General features: G+C 39.8%; 1 protein-coding gene across 3 annotated transcripts in view; it reads left to right on the top strand.

The window, feature by feature from the left end:
• The window catches only part of VPS13C (vacuolar protein sorting 13 homolog C), a 101,345-nt gene that overhangs the window by 59,610 nt on the left and 26,180 nt on the right, over positions 1-15,555 (top strand). For all 3 annotated transcript variants that reach the window (XM_075432016.1, XM_075432015.1, XM_075432017.1), the window contains 14 exons: positions 548-640; positions 1,642-2,007; positions 3,279-3,368; positions 3,787-3,942; positions 5,158-5,422; positions 6,247-6,407; positions 6,921-7,042; positions 7,287-7,581; positions 8,907-9,296; positions 10,347-10,451; positions 11,177-11,341; positions 11,690-11,818; positions 14,685-14,818; positions 15,209-15,335. In XM_075432016.1, the coding sequence (XP_075288131.1) occupies positions 548-640; positions 1,642-2,007; positions 3,279-3,368; positions 3,787-3,942; positions 5,158-5,422; positions 6,247-6,407; positions 6,921-7,042; positions 7,287-7,581; positions 8,907-9,296; positions 10,347-10,451; positions 11,177-11,341; positions 11,690-11,818; positions 14,685-14,818; positions 15,209-15,335 (2,598 nt within the window). The remainder of the gene's footprint in view (positions 1-547; positions 641-1,641; positions 2,008-3,278; positions 3,369-3,786; positions 3,943-5,157; positions 5,423-6,246; positions 6,408-6,920; positions 7,043-7,286; positions 7,582-8,906; positions 9,297-10,346; positions 10,452-11,176; positions 11,342-11,689; positions 11,819-14,684; positions 14,819-15,208; positions 15,336-15,555) is intronic.

Here is a 15,555-nt window from a genome sequence, read left to right as displayed (position 1 = left end):
GACAAGAGGCAGTGGGCACAAACTGAAGCACAGGAAGTTCCGTCTGAACATGAGGAAGAACTTCTTCCCTCTGAGGGTGACGGAGCACTGTGGAACAGGCTGCCCAGGGAGGTTGTGGAGTCTCCTTCTCTGGAGATATTCAAGACCTGCCTGGACAAGGTCCTGTGCAGCCTGCTGTAGGTGTCCCTGCTTCGGCAGGGGGGTTGGACTAGATGACCCACAGAGGTCCCTTCCAACCCCTACCACTCTGTGATTCTGTGAGTAGTCTGTCTGTGTGTTGGGTTTTTGTTTTGTCTGGTTTTTAAGGCTGATTTCAAAAGTTTTTATTTCACTAACTTTTAACCTTCTAGTACAAAATTGCTCTTGTGCAAATTTGAATGTTGGAATGAGGCACACTAACACTACGGAAAGAATGCTGTGACTCTGAAACGTATTATTTTGTGGGATCAGCGTCCCCTTTGGCCTATGGGATTAAAAAGTGCCAGACTGTTTGAAAAGGTTAGATTGCTGGAGTTACCTTAGTAATCAAATGATGTTTTTCACTCAGGTGTTACGGCCATGTTCTTTGGTCATGGAAAATATGATGCATGTCTCAGGGTTACAAACTGTGGTAGTGACAATAGAAGAACTTACTATAAAGGTAAGACTATTAAAGTTGTCTTTGGAATAATAGGTGTGTTTCTCGAGCTGTAGATTGGGATTTTTTAAACTTTACATATTGCTATTTAAAATTTCCATTTTCACCATTAGTTTATTCCAGAAATAGGCATTTATCCTTTTTACAGCTGATCTGTGTTGGAAAAACTCATTACGTGTTCCTGAATTCGGCAGTCTCTTGGCAAAAAAGGACTAATTTCAATACTTCAGATACTAGGAATCCTGCTACCAGTTTCTTCCAGATTTATGCAACAACCCTTCCCCCTGCTGCCACCACCACTATTTTTCTCTTCAGGGAGGCTTATAAGCAGGAGTATGCGCACAAGTGCGTGTACATCTAAGGCTGCTAATGTGGTTTCCAGAACGATATACAATGGGAACTCCCTTGTTCTTAATAGGTAAACTAATAATTGTGTGTATAGTAAAGGTCTTTCTGAATGTAATTAGCTAATTCTCCTATAAAAACTTCACAAAACTGCATTTGTGATCTGAAGAGGTGGTCAATGGTAAGTTGTAAACTGTAAGCAATAGTACATTGTTCCTAAAACATGAAGCTTTTGACAGATGTACTACTAGTTGAAAAGGTGGTGTACGTAACTCTGCAAGCATGCTGTTTTGAACACCTCAAAGATCTTAAAAATAAATGCGCATTTTACAATGTAGTGGGAAAAAGGTTGGCATTGACTGCTGTTATGGGAGTACCACATATCAGTAAAAATGAAATTCCAACCTGAGAATTTTGTTCTTGAGCCTGTGGGATTGTGAGGGAGGAATTGGGAAACTTTGTAGGAAAGGAGAAGAAGAGAATCCATGAATGGATTCGGTTTCTTTATCTTAGAATTTAAGTTGCATCTCTTATAAAGGCCTCTGTGTACCTGTATGAAGAACCCAAAAGTTAATTGTAATTTTCATTTATCATTTATTTTGTATGTTAATCAGTTTTAAAATTGAGTTATATAGGATTTTTTTTATTCTTTATTCAAGATCTCGCCAATAATTCTGAATACTGTGATGACCATTATGACTGGCATAAACCCCAAAACAACAGAGGAGGATTCTAGAGGAACAACTGAAGTTTCTGAGAATTTGTGGCAAGTGAAGCCTGTAGATGAGTGCAGTGCTTGGTTTTTGGGTGTTGATGTAGCCACAGAAGCAACAGAAACTTTTAAGGACCGTGAACATGTTCTGAAACAAGAGAAATTAGACGTTGTAGTGAAATCAGTCCAAATCACCTTGGAATGTGGCCTGGGACATCGTACTGTCCCTTTGTTGTTAGTAGAATCTGTGTTTTCAGGCATCCTTAAAAACTGGTCCTCGCTGATGGAGGTCACTGCTGATATGTCACTGGAGGTATGTAGAATCTAATTATTAGCAGTTTACAAAACGTGCAGAAGTGTTTTAATGTTCAAGTAACTTTTTAGTACACTTTCTATGTTCTAAATTAATAATAGGTTTAAGTTGTAATGCTCTTAGGAGTTCTTTAGGAGTCAGGGAAGTATGGCTAAGCACAATGTGTTTTTCATAGAAATTTCGCAGTCACTGGTAGATTTTAATGGCAGTTGCTACTGTGGAATAATCTAGTCCTCTCTGTTTCGCTATTTTTGCATATTCACTTTTTGCTCTATGAATAATGAGCTTGGCTTAGTTGAATATTCGTATTTAATTTGTATTGCCCACTTCTTTTTATTTCTCTAGCATTGTGTTTACTGATAAGATAGAAGTTGCACTCTTAAAATCTTCTCTGTATCTTGGATCATAATCACACCACATTTGTTTAGGGGAAAAGAGTTGCAATAGGTGACAAGATATGGTAAATTCCGAGATGGTAGAAGCTTCTTACAGAGGCAGCATGTTAAAATTTCATACAACCATCTGTGCAGCTGCTCTGTGCAATAGGTTATAACTACATCTTAGTTTTACTTTGTCAGTGTGCCACATGTGCCTCATATTCCATTCTTTACTGGGTATACAAGTAGCCTTCTGTCATTGCTAGATGTGCAGATAGTCATAGAGTATGGCAGATGCATGCCTCATGGTACACAACTGGGGGAAGGCGCTGTGGTTCCAGAAGGATGGAGGGATGAGGGAGATAGCTGAAGGGAGCGTCCAGAACTGTTTGGTCCACAAGTTCTATTCAGATTTGCAGTAGCTGAAGGGAAGTAAAAACTTGGTGTAAACTACGAGTTAAATGAATTGTTCCAGTGGACCAGATTGAGACTGAAGTTTGCTCAGACTAATTGTTGTTTCATAGTACCTTGAAGTATTTGTGGCGTTGACATTTTTGATCTCAGTCATGCTTTCAAACAGTGTAAGAGAGGATAGAGACTGCATTATATTAAGCGAAGGTGTTAAAAAGATACAGAGTTACCAGGCTATCTGGTTGCTCTAAAAGCAATCCAGGTAGTAAATTCTTTAAAAATTATGTCACTTACAAAAAATAGGTGATATAGTACTCTTCTGTGTATTAATTTTTGAAGCCATTAAAAGTTAATGCTAGACCTGTAGAATGTGAGATGAAGATTGATTTTCTTATTAATGTTTTTCACACTAGATGCTGTTGGAAGGGACTCAGTCCTTAATTTTTAGATGCCTTATTTAATTTTGATTTTTTTTTTCTTTAGATTCATTACTACAATGAAACCTGTGCAGTGTGGGAGCCGCTTATTGAACGAATTGAAGGAGGGAAGAAACAATGGAGTTTAAAGCTGGAAGTATGTAACCATACTGGGAGCTACGTGAAATAATTTGAACAGACAGCTATTTCTTAAAAGTTTTGTGTGACAGAGCATTGACCTGTTGACTGCTGTTGCTTTGAGGGAGCTATGCAGTTTCACATGAAAAAACATCAGTCTTTACACATTTTAAGGTTTTCCTCAATAATGTTAATTGCCCAGTGCATGGGCAGAGTGTGGCATGTAGCCACACATACAGGGAGGAAGGAAAATAACTTGCGTGCCTTCAGTGTTGGTGTAGAATTTCCAGGTTTGTGTAGGGTGTCTGAGATTTACAAAGCAGTAGGTTTTCCTTTGCTTGGTGAAATTGTCAAGTGGAGGTCAAGCTCTTTCCTGTTTTAACATAGAAGGAAGCCATCTGTGTGTTCCTAATTGCCTAATAGAATTTTTGTTTTAGATGAAGACTAACCCTGTGCAAGAGAGAAGTTTGATGCCTGGGGATGATTTCACTATTCTTCCTGAGCCACAAACTGCAGTTAATGTCTCTTCAAAGGAAACAATGAACATAACGATATCCAAATGTTGTCTTGCTGTTTTCAGTAATTTAGCAAAGGTAATCCTAACAGGCAGAAGGTGCCGAATTATGTGGCTCTGTAGGAAGTTCTGATTTTTTTTAAAGAACTTCCTGTGCTGGCAATCAGAAGCCAAATGACTGTTCTGCAGCCTTGACAAATGTTACCTAGCAGGGCTGAGGAGTTTTACTCTGAGTCCTTTAGGGTTAACAAAATGTGGTGCTAGTTATTGAAAGAAGCAATTTCTGTGTTAGAACGAACGTGCTTATGCAGGACTTATGGAATAGTCTTACAAGCAGGTTGAATGAAAATAAAACCCTCCAATAAACACAACTGTTTCCTACAATCCTTTCTCTGAAATAGCAGAAGAGAAATTTACTTCCCTTCCATCTTTTCTCCTTAATGGAATACTAAGAAAAGTGTGTGTTTTAGGATTGGCCTTCAAACTGTCCAGTGTGTTAAAAATATTTTTTCACTATATTTCTTGTCATAGTGGGTGAGCTTATGAATGTCGTAGGGTTTTTTCCATTTTATATGGGGGGAAGAAATTTTGGTTACTAAATCAAGCTATTTTTCAGAAAGTGAATTATACCCATTGATTTTTTATTTACAAATGGACAGCAGTTCTCTAAGTTAGTACCTGCTTTTACTGTAAGTCTGTATTGGCAGTCAGTTACTGACTGTATTGGCTTTTGTGTAATCCAACAAATGTTTCTAAGCAGAAGTTGTGGTGAATAAGAAGTAGGTACATGGTGAATGTGCTTGGGACTTCTGCGTCCCAGATCTTCTTTTTCTATTACACAACTCTACAACCATAAAAAAAATTCCCTATGAGGAGTGTGAATGCTTATTGTAGCATCAACATTTGCTGCAAATCACAGAAGAACAATGAGATCTTCTGGAAATAACCTTGAGTTTCCTGAAATACTACTATTACTATACAATACATAGTTATTGCTTTGGTATTATTGAAATTATGGCTGCCCCCTCCCTGGCAGTGTTCAAGGCCAGGCTGGACGGGACTTTGAGCAACTTGGTCTAGTGGAAGGTGTCCCTGCCCATGGCGGGGGGATTGGAACGAGATGACCTATAAGGTCTCTTCCAACCCAAACCATTATGAAGCTGTGATTGCTATTTTTTTTTTTTTCTTTTTTTTTTTTAAATGTAGTTGCTAGGAACAGTCTCTTAAAGCCTACACATATATATGCTGTTGTGGCTATTGATGTATGACATATTATGTATGTTGTTTATTACAGGCATTTTCGGAAGGGACCGCATCCACATTTGACTATTCCTTTAAAGAGACAGCACCTTTCATAGTGAAAAATGCCCTAGGTGTTCGTCTCAAAGTGCTTCCTAGCTCCAATTTTCGGATAGTTGGTTCAGCTGAAAAAGAAAACATGAACGATGTAGAAATTGGACAGAACATGGAACTGGAATACTCTGTGTTTGAAGCACCCCAACAAGGAAAGTTGTCTGCGTTGCACCGCCAAGAAAGCTCCGTCTTCTCTTTAAATTTAGGTATTATGCTAGGGAACACTGTATGTGTCATAACATATGTTGAGAATGGGAAGATGAGGGAGTCAACATGGTTAAATTCAATGTGATCAAAATTCAGGTGAAGCACATTGTGTTGAAACTACTTTTGAGTACTGATGACAATTTAAAAAAATGAAGCTAGCTAGCTACTGGTCCTCTTAAAAAGGTGTAAAATTCCTTCTCTCCAGTTTTTTGGAGAGTGGAGAGTACAATATTTTTTCTCAACTTCAGGAGAAGTGGAGACGTTCTAGTGTAGTAGTTGATAGACCATCTTTCAGACCCCTGGGACGTAGGCCTATGGGTTCTAACTCCTGTTAAACAGGATCTTCATTTCTCATATTCCTGCTACCATTTGGCTTTCTGTAACCCAGTTACTTGAGAGCAGTTACGATTTTTTTGTGGTTTTAAATTTGCCAGAATGTACTCCTAGGAGAACAGGATATAATAACTACTATTACATAATCTTTTTTTTTCCTTTCCATCGTATCCCATATGAAGGTACCTGGCTATGATACAAAGATTGTTCTGTGTTGCATTTCATTAACTCGCCCGACAAATACCTTTGTTTACTGTTTGTATGTATCGTGCTGTGTAAATCATCATCTAAAGTTACAGTCTTTAAGAGTAATCTGACCTTAAAGCTCTCCTTCAGCTGAGCTCAAATACTATTTCAAGGTGCTTTTACCAGAGTGTGCTTTGATCTTGGTTGTTGCTGAGTTTAGAGAATGAGAAGTATTGTTCAAATAAAAAATGGTCATGTGGTTTGTTTTGCCTAATTAATACTTTTCTATGTTTTTATGGATTAGAGATTCAAGGATATAAAGAAGTGGTGAACATTCCTATAGGCAAACCAGGTCGACGACTGTACAACGTAAGAAACCTTCTCGTTGATCGTTCAGACTCGATCATCGTACAGATAGATGCTGCAGAAGGAAATAAGGTTATTACTGTACGATCTCCTCTGCAGGTAATAAAAACAGCCAAAGAAAGCAGAAGCCTGAAAACGGTGCTCTTCTCTGCGTGACTTTGCTTTTCTTCCTTAATGCATTTTTTTGAGATGATAATTTTTCAGAAAGTTAGTTACAGGCAGATTATTAAGTATTTTACTGTATTTGTTACCTGAATTCTTATCTGTATTCTGTATGTGCGGGTGTTGCTGATTAATGAAAAATATGGGTTTTCCTTTTAACTTTTGGCTTTCTAATATCCTCAACATTGAGGTTGGAATATGGACTTAGGTGACTCGGCATTTTAAGTATGTTTTATAGTTCATGGGCCTTAAAAGTAGCGTAGTTTTCTCATCTGCTTGCATGTTGTTCTCCTCCAGAATTTTATTTCTTACTAAGACACAGAGAAGTCTGTTTTCCAGAGAACTTTAAGTAGATCTGCTAATGTTGTTTTTCCTTGTTGCCATTCATACTTTTTCCTTTAGAAATTTACACCATAGAAATGTAATTAAAATTATGTAATTTGATCCTAGATCAAGAACCATTTCTCAATCCCATTTATCATCTATAAGCTGGCTAAAGACTCAAAGTGGCTGGAGCCAATAGGCACATCCAAGCCAGAAGAGGAATTTCATGTTCCTCTGCATTCGTACAGGTACGCTTTTTCTGTTCTATAGGGCTAGTCTTTGTCAGACTGCTGTACAAATACAGCATTAGTGTGGAAGCTTAAATCTGTGCTTGGAACTCTTCCTGGCTGGGCTGAAAAACCAAAATGCTACCTTACTTAGGTAATTGGTGTGCTGCAAAAGCCCTGCGGAATGTTAGCAGTTACTTTAAAGTGGGTGAAGCTAGCTGGCCGTGCAGAGCTATTGTGTGCCTTTACTTGCTTCTTCCCATAGGTGTCATCTATATGTTCGGCCAACAGGAGTGTTCGAGGGTCAGTTTAACGAGTCCACGACTTACATTGCCTGGAGGGAAGAGCTACACAGGAGCAATGAAGTGAAGTGCTTGTTACAGTGCCCAGCCACCGAGACAAACTTCCGGCCGCTAATAATCAGCTCAACAGCTCTACCTGATGAACTAAACTTTATTTCAGCTTACGGAGAGGAGTGGGATCCTGCCTACATAATCCACCTTCACCCTGCGCTGACTGTGAGGAATCTTTTACCGTACTCCGTGAGATACTTACTTGAGGTAAGCTATTTTATGGTTTTTATTTGTAAATCCTTTACTTGATTTTAAGTAAGATTACATTCACCTAGAAGTTGAGGTGAATGTTATGTGGAAGATGCTGAATGTTCTTTTTTGTATTTTCTATGGTAAATGAACAAGTCAGCTGATGGATTGATTCTGGAAGTTTTGGGGAGTAGTTTCCATGTTGCCTCTCAAATATGAATCCTGTGCTGGATTGTTTTTTCACTTTTATGTTCTTCTGAGATACTGTTTGTGTTTTGCAAGAAACCTTTTGTGTGATAAGAGGCATAAGAAAAAGCATCTGAAATTTCTGGAGCTTTTCTTCTATGTAGAAAACACGACTTCTCTCCATTCTGACACGGATTCTTTACCGAGGACTATAGCAAGGTCTCCCTTGCACAACTTGCAAGATTTCTTTGTGGGATGCTACGCAGAGTTTTTTTTTCCTCTTTCAGTATTTTCAGTATCAAGTATTTCTGCATGAAAGCTGACTGATTTTAGTAAATGGAAAAGGGGTGAGGATTTAGAACCGTCATACTAGTTTGTTCTGTTTTGTCCTACTGGTGTAACTGGCTGTGGCATTCATTTGGATCTTTCTTTAACTTCGATCTGACATCCTAATGACACTATTTCCAGTTTTCCTCACCTTCACTGTACTTCAGTACTTTGTCACAGAATGTAGGACGGAGTGCCACTGTCTTGACTGAGGAGCTAGTAACTAGTAATGCAAACCTATTTCTGAAGTCACTGTACCTGTAGATGGGTATGTGCTTATTGTCTTCACATCCCTCGACTAATCAAGACTGGCCACTGTTCAGTACAGTGAAAGATATTGTTTGTCAGTAAAAATTAGGAAAGCTGTTGTGGGATGCCTCTGCCTGAGCAAAGCTGTGCTACCAGACAGTATGGCACAGCTGCTGGGTTTCTGCCTTGGGTGTTCTTGAATGTGAAAAGTCCTGGCTGTACAGCTGCAGCACAGTCCAGTTCAGTGTTGCACCCAGTATTGTAAGTACATGGATAAGAACTCATGGCCAAAATCCACTGGGAATCATGGAGGAGGGGGGGAGGGAAGGGGCAGAGATGGGAAACTAGTCTGCCTTCATGAAATCCAGAATTAAGCAGTCTTTACTGTCCTGCAAAAAAGTGCGATTGATCTCAAATTATTCATAGGCTCAGGTTCAAAAGAAAATGATTAAAGCTTTGGATATGTGGTACTGAACTACCTGAAACAGGTGCATCCTGCCAGAGAGGAACAAAATGATATTTTCTGAATACCTAATTTCACATATTAAAAACTTAATTTCCCCCTTCTAATTTTGCTACAGGGAACAGCAGAAGCCCGCGAGCTGGTGGAAGGGAGTGTTGCAGATGTTTTCCATTCAAGAATCAGTGGAGAAATAATGGAGCTTGTGTTGATAAAATACCAAGGCAAAGACTGGAATGGGCATCTTAAAATTTGTGATGCGATGCCTGAATTTTTTTCCGTGTGTTTCACATCCCACTCTGCGACGGTGATGACAGTGGATATTTACATACATACTAGGAGAATTGGAAGTCGTATGATCTTGTCTGTGTTCAGTCCTTATTGGATAATCAACAAGACTTCTCGTGTTCTCCAGTACCGAGCTGAAGACACTCATGTGAAGCATCCAGCAGACTACAGAGATACTGTTTTGTTCTCCTTTAAAAAGAAAAATATTTTTAGTAAAAACAAGGTATGTTTATTTTAGGTGGTGGTTGTGGTGGTGGTGGTGTAAAATCCTGCTCTGAGGGGGGGAAAAACTCACACTCTCACACTCTCACACTCTCACACTCACTCACTTTGAGGTTGTTGATTTTTTTTTTTTTTTTTTGTAGTATTTAAATCTATAGGCTTCCATTTGGCTGCTGCTTTCTTCTTGTTAATTGTAATTTTTGGACTAAGTAGAAGGGAAGGCAGGTAGACAGGGAGTCTATTGCAACTTTTTCCAGGTCTTGCACTGCATGCCATTGGCTAACTCTCACCCAGGTCAGAAGCTGGCTGGTTAGGTCCTGAAAACTGTGGGTACCCTGCCAGAAAACTGTTTCCCTGGGAATTTAATGTAGATACGTAAATTTTGAGTCTGGGCTCCCTTTATAGTCAAAAGGAAAGCTGCTCTGAATCTTCTTGTGGGGGCATTTTCCTGAATAAAGACGAGTCACAGGCTTGTAGTTTACTCAGCCTAGGTGCTTGACATTTAAAATGCAGAAACTAAATATTCTGTCCTATGTAAAATGTATTTTTGTTTGGATTTTATTTTGACATGATATTTGCATGGTCAAGTGAAGAGTACTGTAGTAGAGGATTTTTGTGAAGTGGCCCTTCTTTCTTTCTAAATGCCATTTTTCACCCGACAATAGCTGAAGAAATAGTTGAAGAAACAATTTTGACAAGGTGTTCTTTTGATTATTTCCTCCCCCTTCTTCAAGTTTGTGAAGCACCACGAAATAGTAGCTTTTTTCCCATCTATGCATGTGCTGTCATGAATGTAAGAGTCAGTGAGGATTCCTCTGTTTTGCTCCCTTTTACTGTAAGATCTTTCCCAGAGCTCAGGCACAGACTAATAAATTAGAATACGATTAGTGATACTACATGCTTCAGCTTATCTTAACTTATAGAAGGTTTTAAAAGCACTTGTGTCATCTGTAGACAGCTATGTGTGATATAATTGTATTTTATAATGCATGAACTATACAATTAAAATGAATTTATTGAAGTACTCTCTATGTTGTTTTTTTGTATGTAGATCCAGTTATGTATTTCAACTAGCACTTGGTCCAGTAGCTTTTCCCTTGACACTGTAGGAAGCTATGGATGTGTCAGGTGTCCAGCAAATAACATGGACTATCTGGTAAGATAAGTTTCTGTGTTTTGTGGAGCTCTCTTGGGATTCTTTTAGCTTCACTTCTTTATGTCTTTAAGACCTTGGTTTCAGTACTAATGCTGCTTTTAAATCATGGAAATATTCAACATCTAAGGTAATAGCTTTTATGGCCCAGCTATTCAGGTCTGCACCTGGCGACAAATAGTTTCACCAACAGAGGTTTCAGTGTAATTCATAAACGTTGGTTTATATCACTAATCTGTAGTACTAGGCTGTTGTAAATACAGTGGTGAACTCGCATAGTGGCAAAAGCATTCACATTCAAAATTCACAATTGTTTGCAAGCTTTTTGATCTTCACTCAGCAATCTTGTCTAAGACTACATTTCCACAGCCAAGCAGAATAAAGAATACACTTTATAATAATATGCAGACATGTGGGGCGTTGTGTTTTCTTATGCTCGTTAGCTGATCTCTGATGATATGATCATTTTACATTGTCCTGATTTACTGCAGATTTTCCCAACAAATGCTACAGCTACAAAATGCTACGGCTAAAACTGTCTCTTCACCTTTGATTTAATTGTGCATTTTACTGCATACTGTTTAGTTCTTTTATTAAAGGTGTTCGGAACAGGAGTGTTGTGTTCTAGCCTTTGTAATTATAATATAGTTGGCTTTTCTCGTTTTCCATCCTGGCTTTTTGCTTAAGCTTGTTGCTGATTGTTTCCTCAAATTGTCCTTGTTCAACAGGTTGGCGTTAGCATCAAAATGAGTAGTTTTAACCTTACCAGGATAGTTACCTTCACTCCATTCTACACAATAGCAAACAAATCTTCTCTGGAACTAGAAATTGGAGAAATTGGTCCTAATGGCTCTTTTCCAACTAATAAATGGACTTATATCTCGACTTCAGAGGTAATGTTTGCACTTTTTTCCCCTTTTGTTATTGTAGACAAACAACTGGTCTCTAGCTGTCACGTAAGGAAAAAGCAGTTCTCTTGCAGAAGCTCTGTCACTTCTGATGGCATGACATGGACACTTCTCAGGGTAATTTGAACAGCACAGGGTGCATATGTTGGTAAATTAATCAAGTCCTTCAGTTTAGAGAATTTACTAGATGTAGATGAGATGTTCATCAGTAGATACTGGGGTAAGAACTAAGGCATTTGAAATAGTTTTGGTCACACGAGACTGTTTTACTGCTGGCTTGCTATGTTGAACGTATGTGAACTGTTAAAGTCATGCATATTTCTTGTTTTACAGTGTCTCCCATTTTGGCCTGAAAACGTGTCTGGTGAACTTTGTGTAAGAGTAGTTGGCTATGAAAGCTCATCCAAACCATTCCTGTTTAAAGTCCAGGATAATGGTACTCTGCTGAAGCTGGAAGAATTGGTGAGACTGGCTTTATGTGGTCTGTTCTTAATTCTCCGATTTAGCCTTATGGTATTGCACTTTAGGAAAGCTTGACTCCCCAAGATGGTCAAGATTGAAACCTTGTGCCTTAAGGTGTTGGTGCACTGCACTTCAGTTCTGTTACATAAAAAAGGTTGTGAATCAAGTGTGCAGTGTTGTTAATGTTTTCGTAGCTGTGTGGTCAGGTTGATTTTAGTATTGACAAGCTTATAGGAAGCTGAACAGCTCTATTGCTATTAAATGGAGGCCAGGGAGGTGATTCGAGACAGCCAGCATGGCTTCACCAAGGGCAAGTCCTGCCTGACCAACCTAGTGGCTTTCTATGATGGTGTAACAACAAGAGTGGACAAGGGAAAACCAATGAACGTCATTTATCTGGATTTTTGTAAAGCCTTTGACACGGTCCCCCACAACATCCTTCTCTCTAAATTGAAGAGCCATGGATTTGATGGGTGGACTGTTCGGTGGATAACGAATTGGTTGGATGGTCACAGCCAAAGGGTAGTGGTCAACGGCTCAATGCCCGGATGGAGACCAGAGACGAGTGGAGTCCCTTAGGGGTCCATACTGGGACCAGTGCTGTTCAATATATTTGTCAATGACATGGACAGCGACATCGAGTGTACCCTCAGCAAGTTTGCAGATGACACCAAGCTGAGTGCTACGGTTGATACGCCAGAAGGATGGGATGCCATCCAGAGGGACCTGGACAAGCTGGAGAGGTGGGCCTGTGTGAACCTCATGAGGTTCAGCAAGGCCAAGTGCAGGGTCCTACACCTGGATCGGGGTAATCCCCGGTATCAATACAGGCTGGGGGATGAAAGGATCGAGAGCAGCCCTGCTAAGAGGGACTTGGGGGTACTGATAGATGAAAGGCTGGACATGAGCCGGCAATGTGCGCTGGCAGCCCAGAGGGCCAACCGTGTCCTGGGCTGCATCAAGAGAAGCGTGGCCAGCAGGTCGAGAGAGGTGATTCTGCCCCTCTACTCTGCTCTCATGAGACCTCACCCGGAGTACTGCGTTCAGCTCTGGAGCCCTCAGCACAAGAAGGACATGGAACTGTTGGAGCGGGCCCAAAGGAGGGCTACAAAAATGATCCGAGGGCTGGAGCACCTCTCCTCTGAGGAGAGGCTGAGAGAATTGGGCTTGTTCAGCCTGGAGAAGAGAAGGCTGTGGGGAGACCTGATTGCAGCCTTTCAGTACTTAAAGGGAGCCTATAGGAAAGATGGGGACAATCTTTTTAGTAGAGACAGCAGTGACAGGATGAGGGGTAATGGTTTTAAACTAAAACAGGGTAGGTTTAGGCTGGATATAAGGAAGAAATTCTTTACAATGAGAGTGGTAAAACACTGGAACGGGTTGCCCAGAGAGGTGGTGGAGGCCCCATCCCTGGAAACATTCAAGACCAGGTTGGACAGGGCTCTGAGCAACCTGATCTAGTTAGCGGTGTCCCTGCTCGCTGCAGGGGGATTGGACTAGATGACCTCTAGGGGTCCCTTCCAACCCAAAACTTTCTATGATTCTATGAAATTAAAAAAGTATACTACACCTCTAATGGCTGTTCTTTTGCAGAGGGTATTTCTTAGGTGGCTTCAGGTTTTTTTTCAGTAGTTATCCTAAAGTAGAATGTATCTTTTTTTCTTGATAAGCTAATATATGTTGCAGACACACAGTTCATGGCTAAAATAAAATTATGATGCAATTAGTAGAATAATTATTTCAGAACTCACCCTAATCTAGCATTAGGGAACATGTGTATAAGCGTAGCATGTTCAGACAAGCCTTTGGATATAATGCTTATCGCAATTAGCTGAAATATAAGTGACTGTGAGGATAATCTAGCTCTCCAAGTTTGCTGAAGCAGTTGGAAAACATCTTTTTGAAACATTTTGAGACATGGATGTTATCCATGATCTGCTGTTCTCTTGATGCACTCAGAATAGCAGGATTTTTCCTTCACTGTTCTAAGACAGTAGATGAGTCAGCTTTTCAAGAAAATCTTTCTAGTCCTGTATGTAGCGAGGCTTTACTACTAGTGTGCAGAGCACTAAACATAATTTCTCACACCTGTCCAATGTGAGCTGGAGAATCTGCAAGATAGATGGTCTTTTCGAAGGTAGATGTGTCCCCTCCCACCTCTGCTCCAGACCTTGCAGCGTAGCAAAAACATCGATTTGTCTTGCTAGACCAGCATTCGAGAAAGCCATCTGAAGAGACTATCTGAAAGGGAAGGCATCAGCTACCTCCTTTGTATAAACAAATGAGAAAAATTGTGCTGTACAGATCTCAGAAATATCTTGCAAATACATTGGAAGAAAGCAGGATCTTGAAAGCCATTAGAAAAAAGGCTAACAGTGATTTGTTCAGAGGTTTAACTGACAGAACTTTTCTGCTTGGTGCTCAATTTGTTAATATGCTATTGCTGTATTTGTCATGCCTTTAAAAACTTCAATATGTTTGTCTGGAGTAGCCTTTCAAGTTTTTTTTAGGAGTGTGCAGGGAATTGCAGTTTTTAAATTTAAACTGTGAGATTTGTTACAAAAAGCGAAGGGAATGCTTGCCTATCCTTTTTACTGAACTTAGCCAAATCAAGTAATTCTTAAAAATATTACGGTTTTTCAATAAAGTTAAATCAACAAATAGTTTGTGGGTGCTACTGATGTCTGTCTTAAGCTAGTGACCAATGTGTTTGAGCTTAGAGTTACTAGATAATGTAGAATACATTTCCTTTTTTCATTTTTAAGAGGCCGGTGAAAGACTGATGTAAAAAGAACAATTTAGTCTGTTCTAACTTGCATTTGTGCATAGAACAAATATTGAACTTTCTGTCTAACTTTCTTTCCAGAATGGGGGCTTACTGGTAGATGTGAATGTTTCTGAGCATTCTACTCTCATAAGCTTCTCGGATTACCATGAGGGAGCTGCTCCAGCTCTTATTGTTAACCATACTTCATGGGACTCTCTCAGATATAAACAGAGGTATGTGAAAGGAAAAATTTGCCGTTGGTTGTTTACCCAGGGGGTATCCTTTGTGAAGAAAGAGGTTCTCCTTTGCCATAGCAGTACCTTGAAAAATAAAAAAAAACCTTTTTCTTTGTCATGTTCTTTTAAGGAAGTATTTTATGTCTCCTTTAAGCAGTCTTCATAGTTCGAGAAACTGGAGCGAATCAAGTGGGATTATAGTTCTTAATTCACCAAGAGCCTAGCTACAGCTGGACTTGTTTGGGGTGGGTAGCCTAGACCCTGCACGCCTCACCCCAGGAGGCTGGAGGGGGGGAATATATAGCATCGTGATCCGCTTGCACCACGTCAGTCAGTGGTCTTAACCTGTGCATGCTGTCATTTTACTCCTTTTCTTTTAACCTGCAGTGGATTACATGAGGAAATGGAGTTGAAACCAAAGCACGTATGCCTGTTTGCATGGACAGATCCAACTAAAACAAGAAAATTGACTTGGGGCTACTCCCAAAATTTTGGCGAAAATGACTTGCTTAAGGTAAATTTCAGAAGGGGAGAAGTAGATGCTGAACAAGTCTAGAACTATAACGTGTCTACAGTTATCTGGGAGAAAGCTGCTTCAGTAACTGCATCTGTCTTGTAGCGTGAGAGACTTTATGAGCCTACTCTCAGGTAGCAAGATTTTTTAGATGTTTAGATTAGTGTAACTGGAGGATTGGACACACGCTCCAACCTGCATTTTCTGTGTGGTTTTCTTG

Source organism: Opisthocomus hoazin, chromosome 10, assembly GCF_030867145.1.
Source record: "Opisthocomus hoazin isolate bOpiHoa1 chromosome 10, bOpiHoa1.hap1, whole genome shotgun sequence".
Taxonomy (NCBI): Eukaryota; Metazoa; Chordata; class Aves; order Opisthocomiformes; family Opisthocomidae; genus Opisthocomus; species Opisthocomus hoazin.
This window is presented reverse-complemented; position numbering and strand designations above follow the sequence as displayed.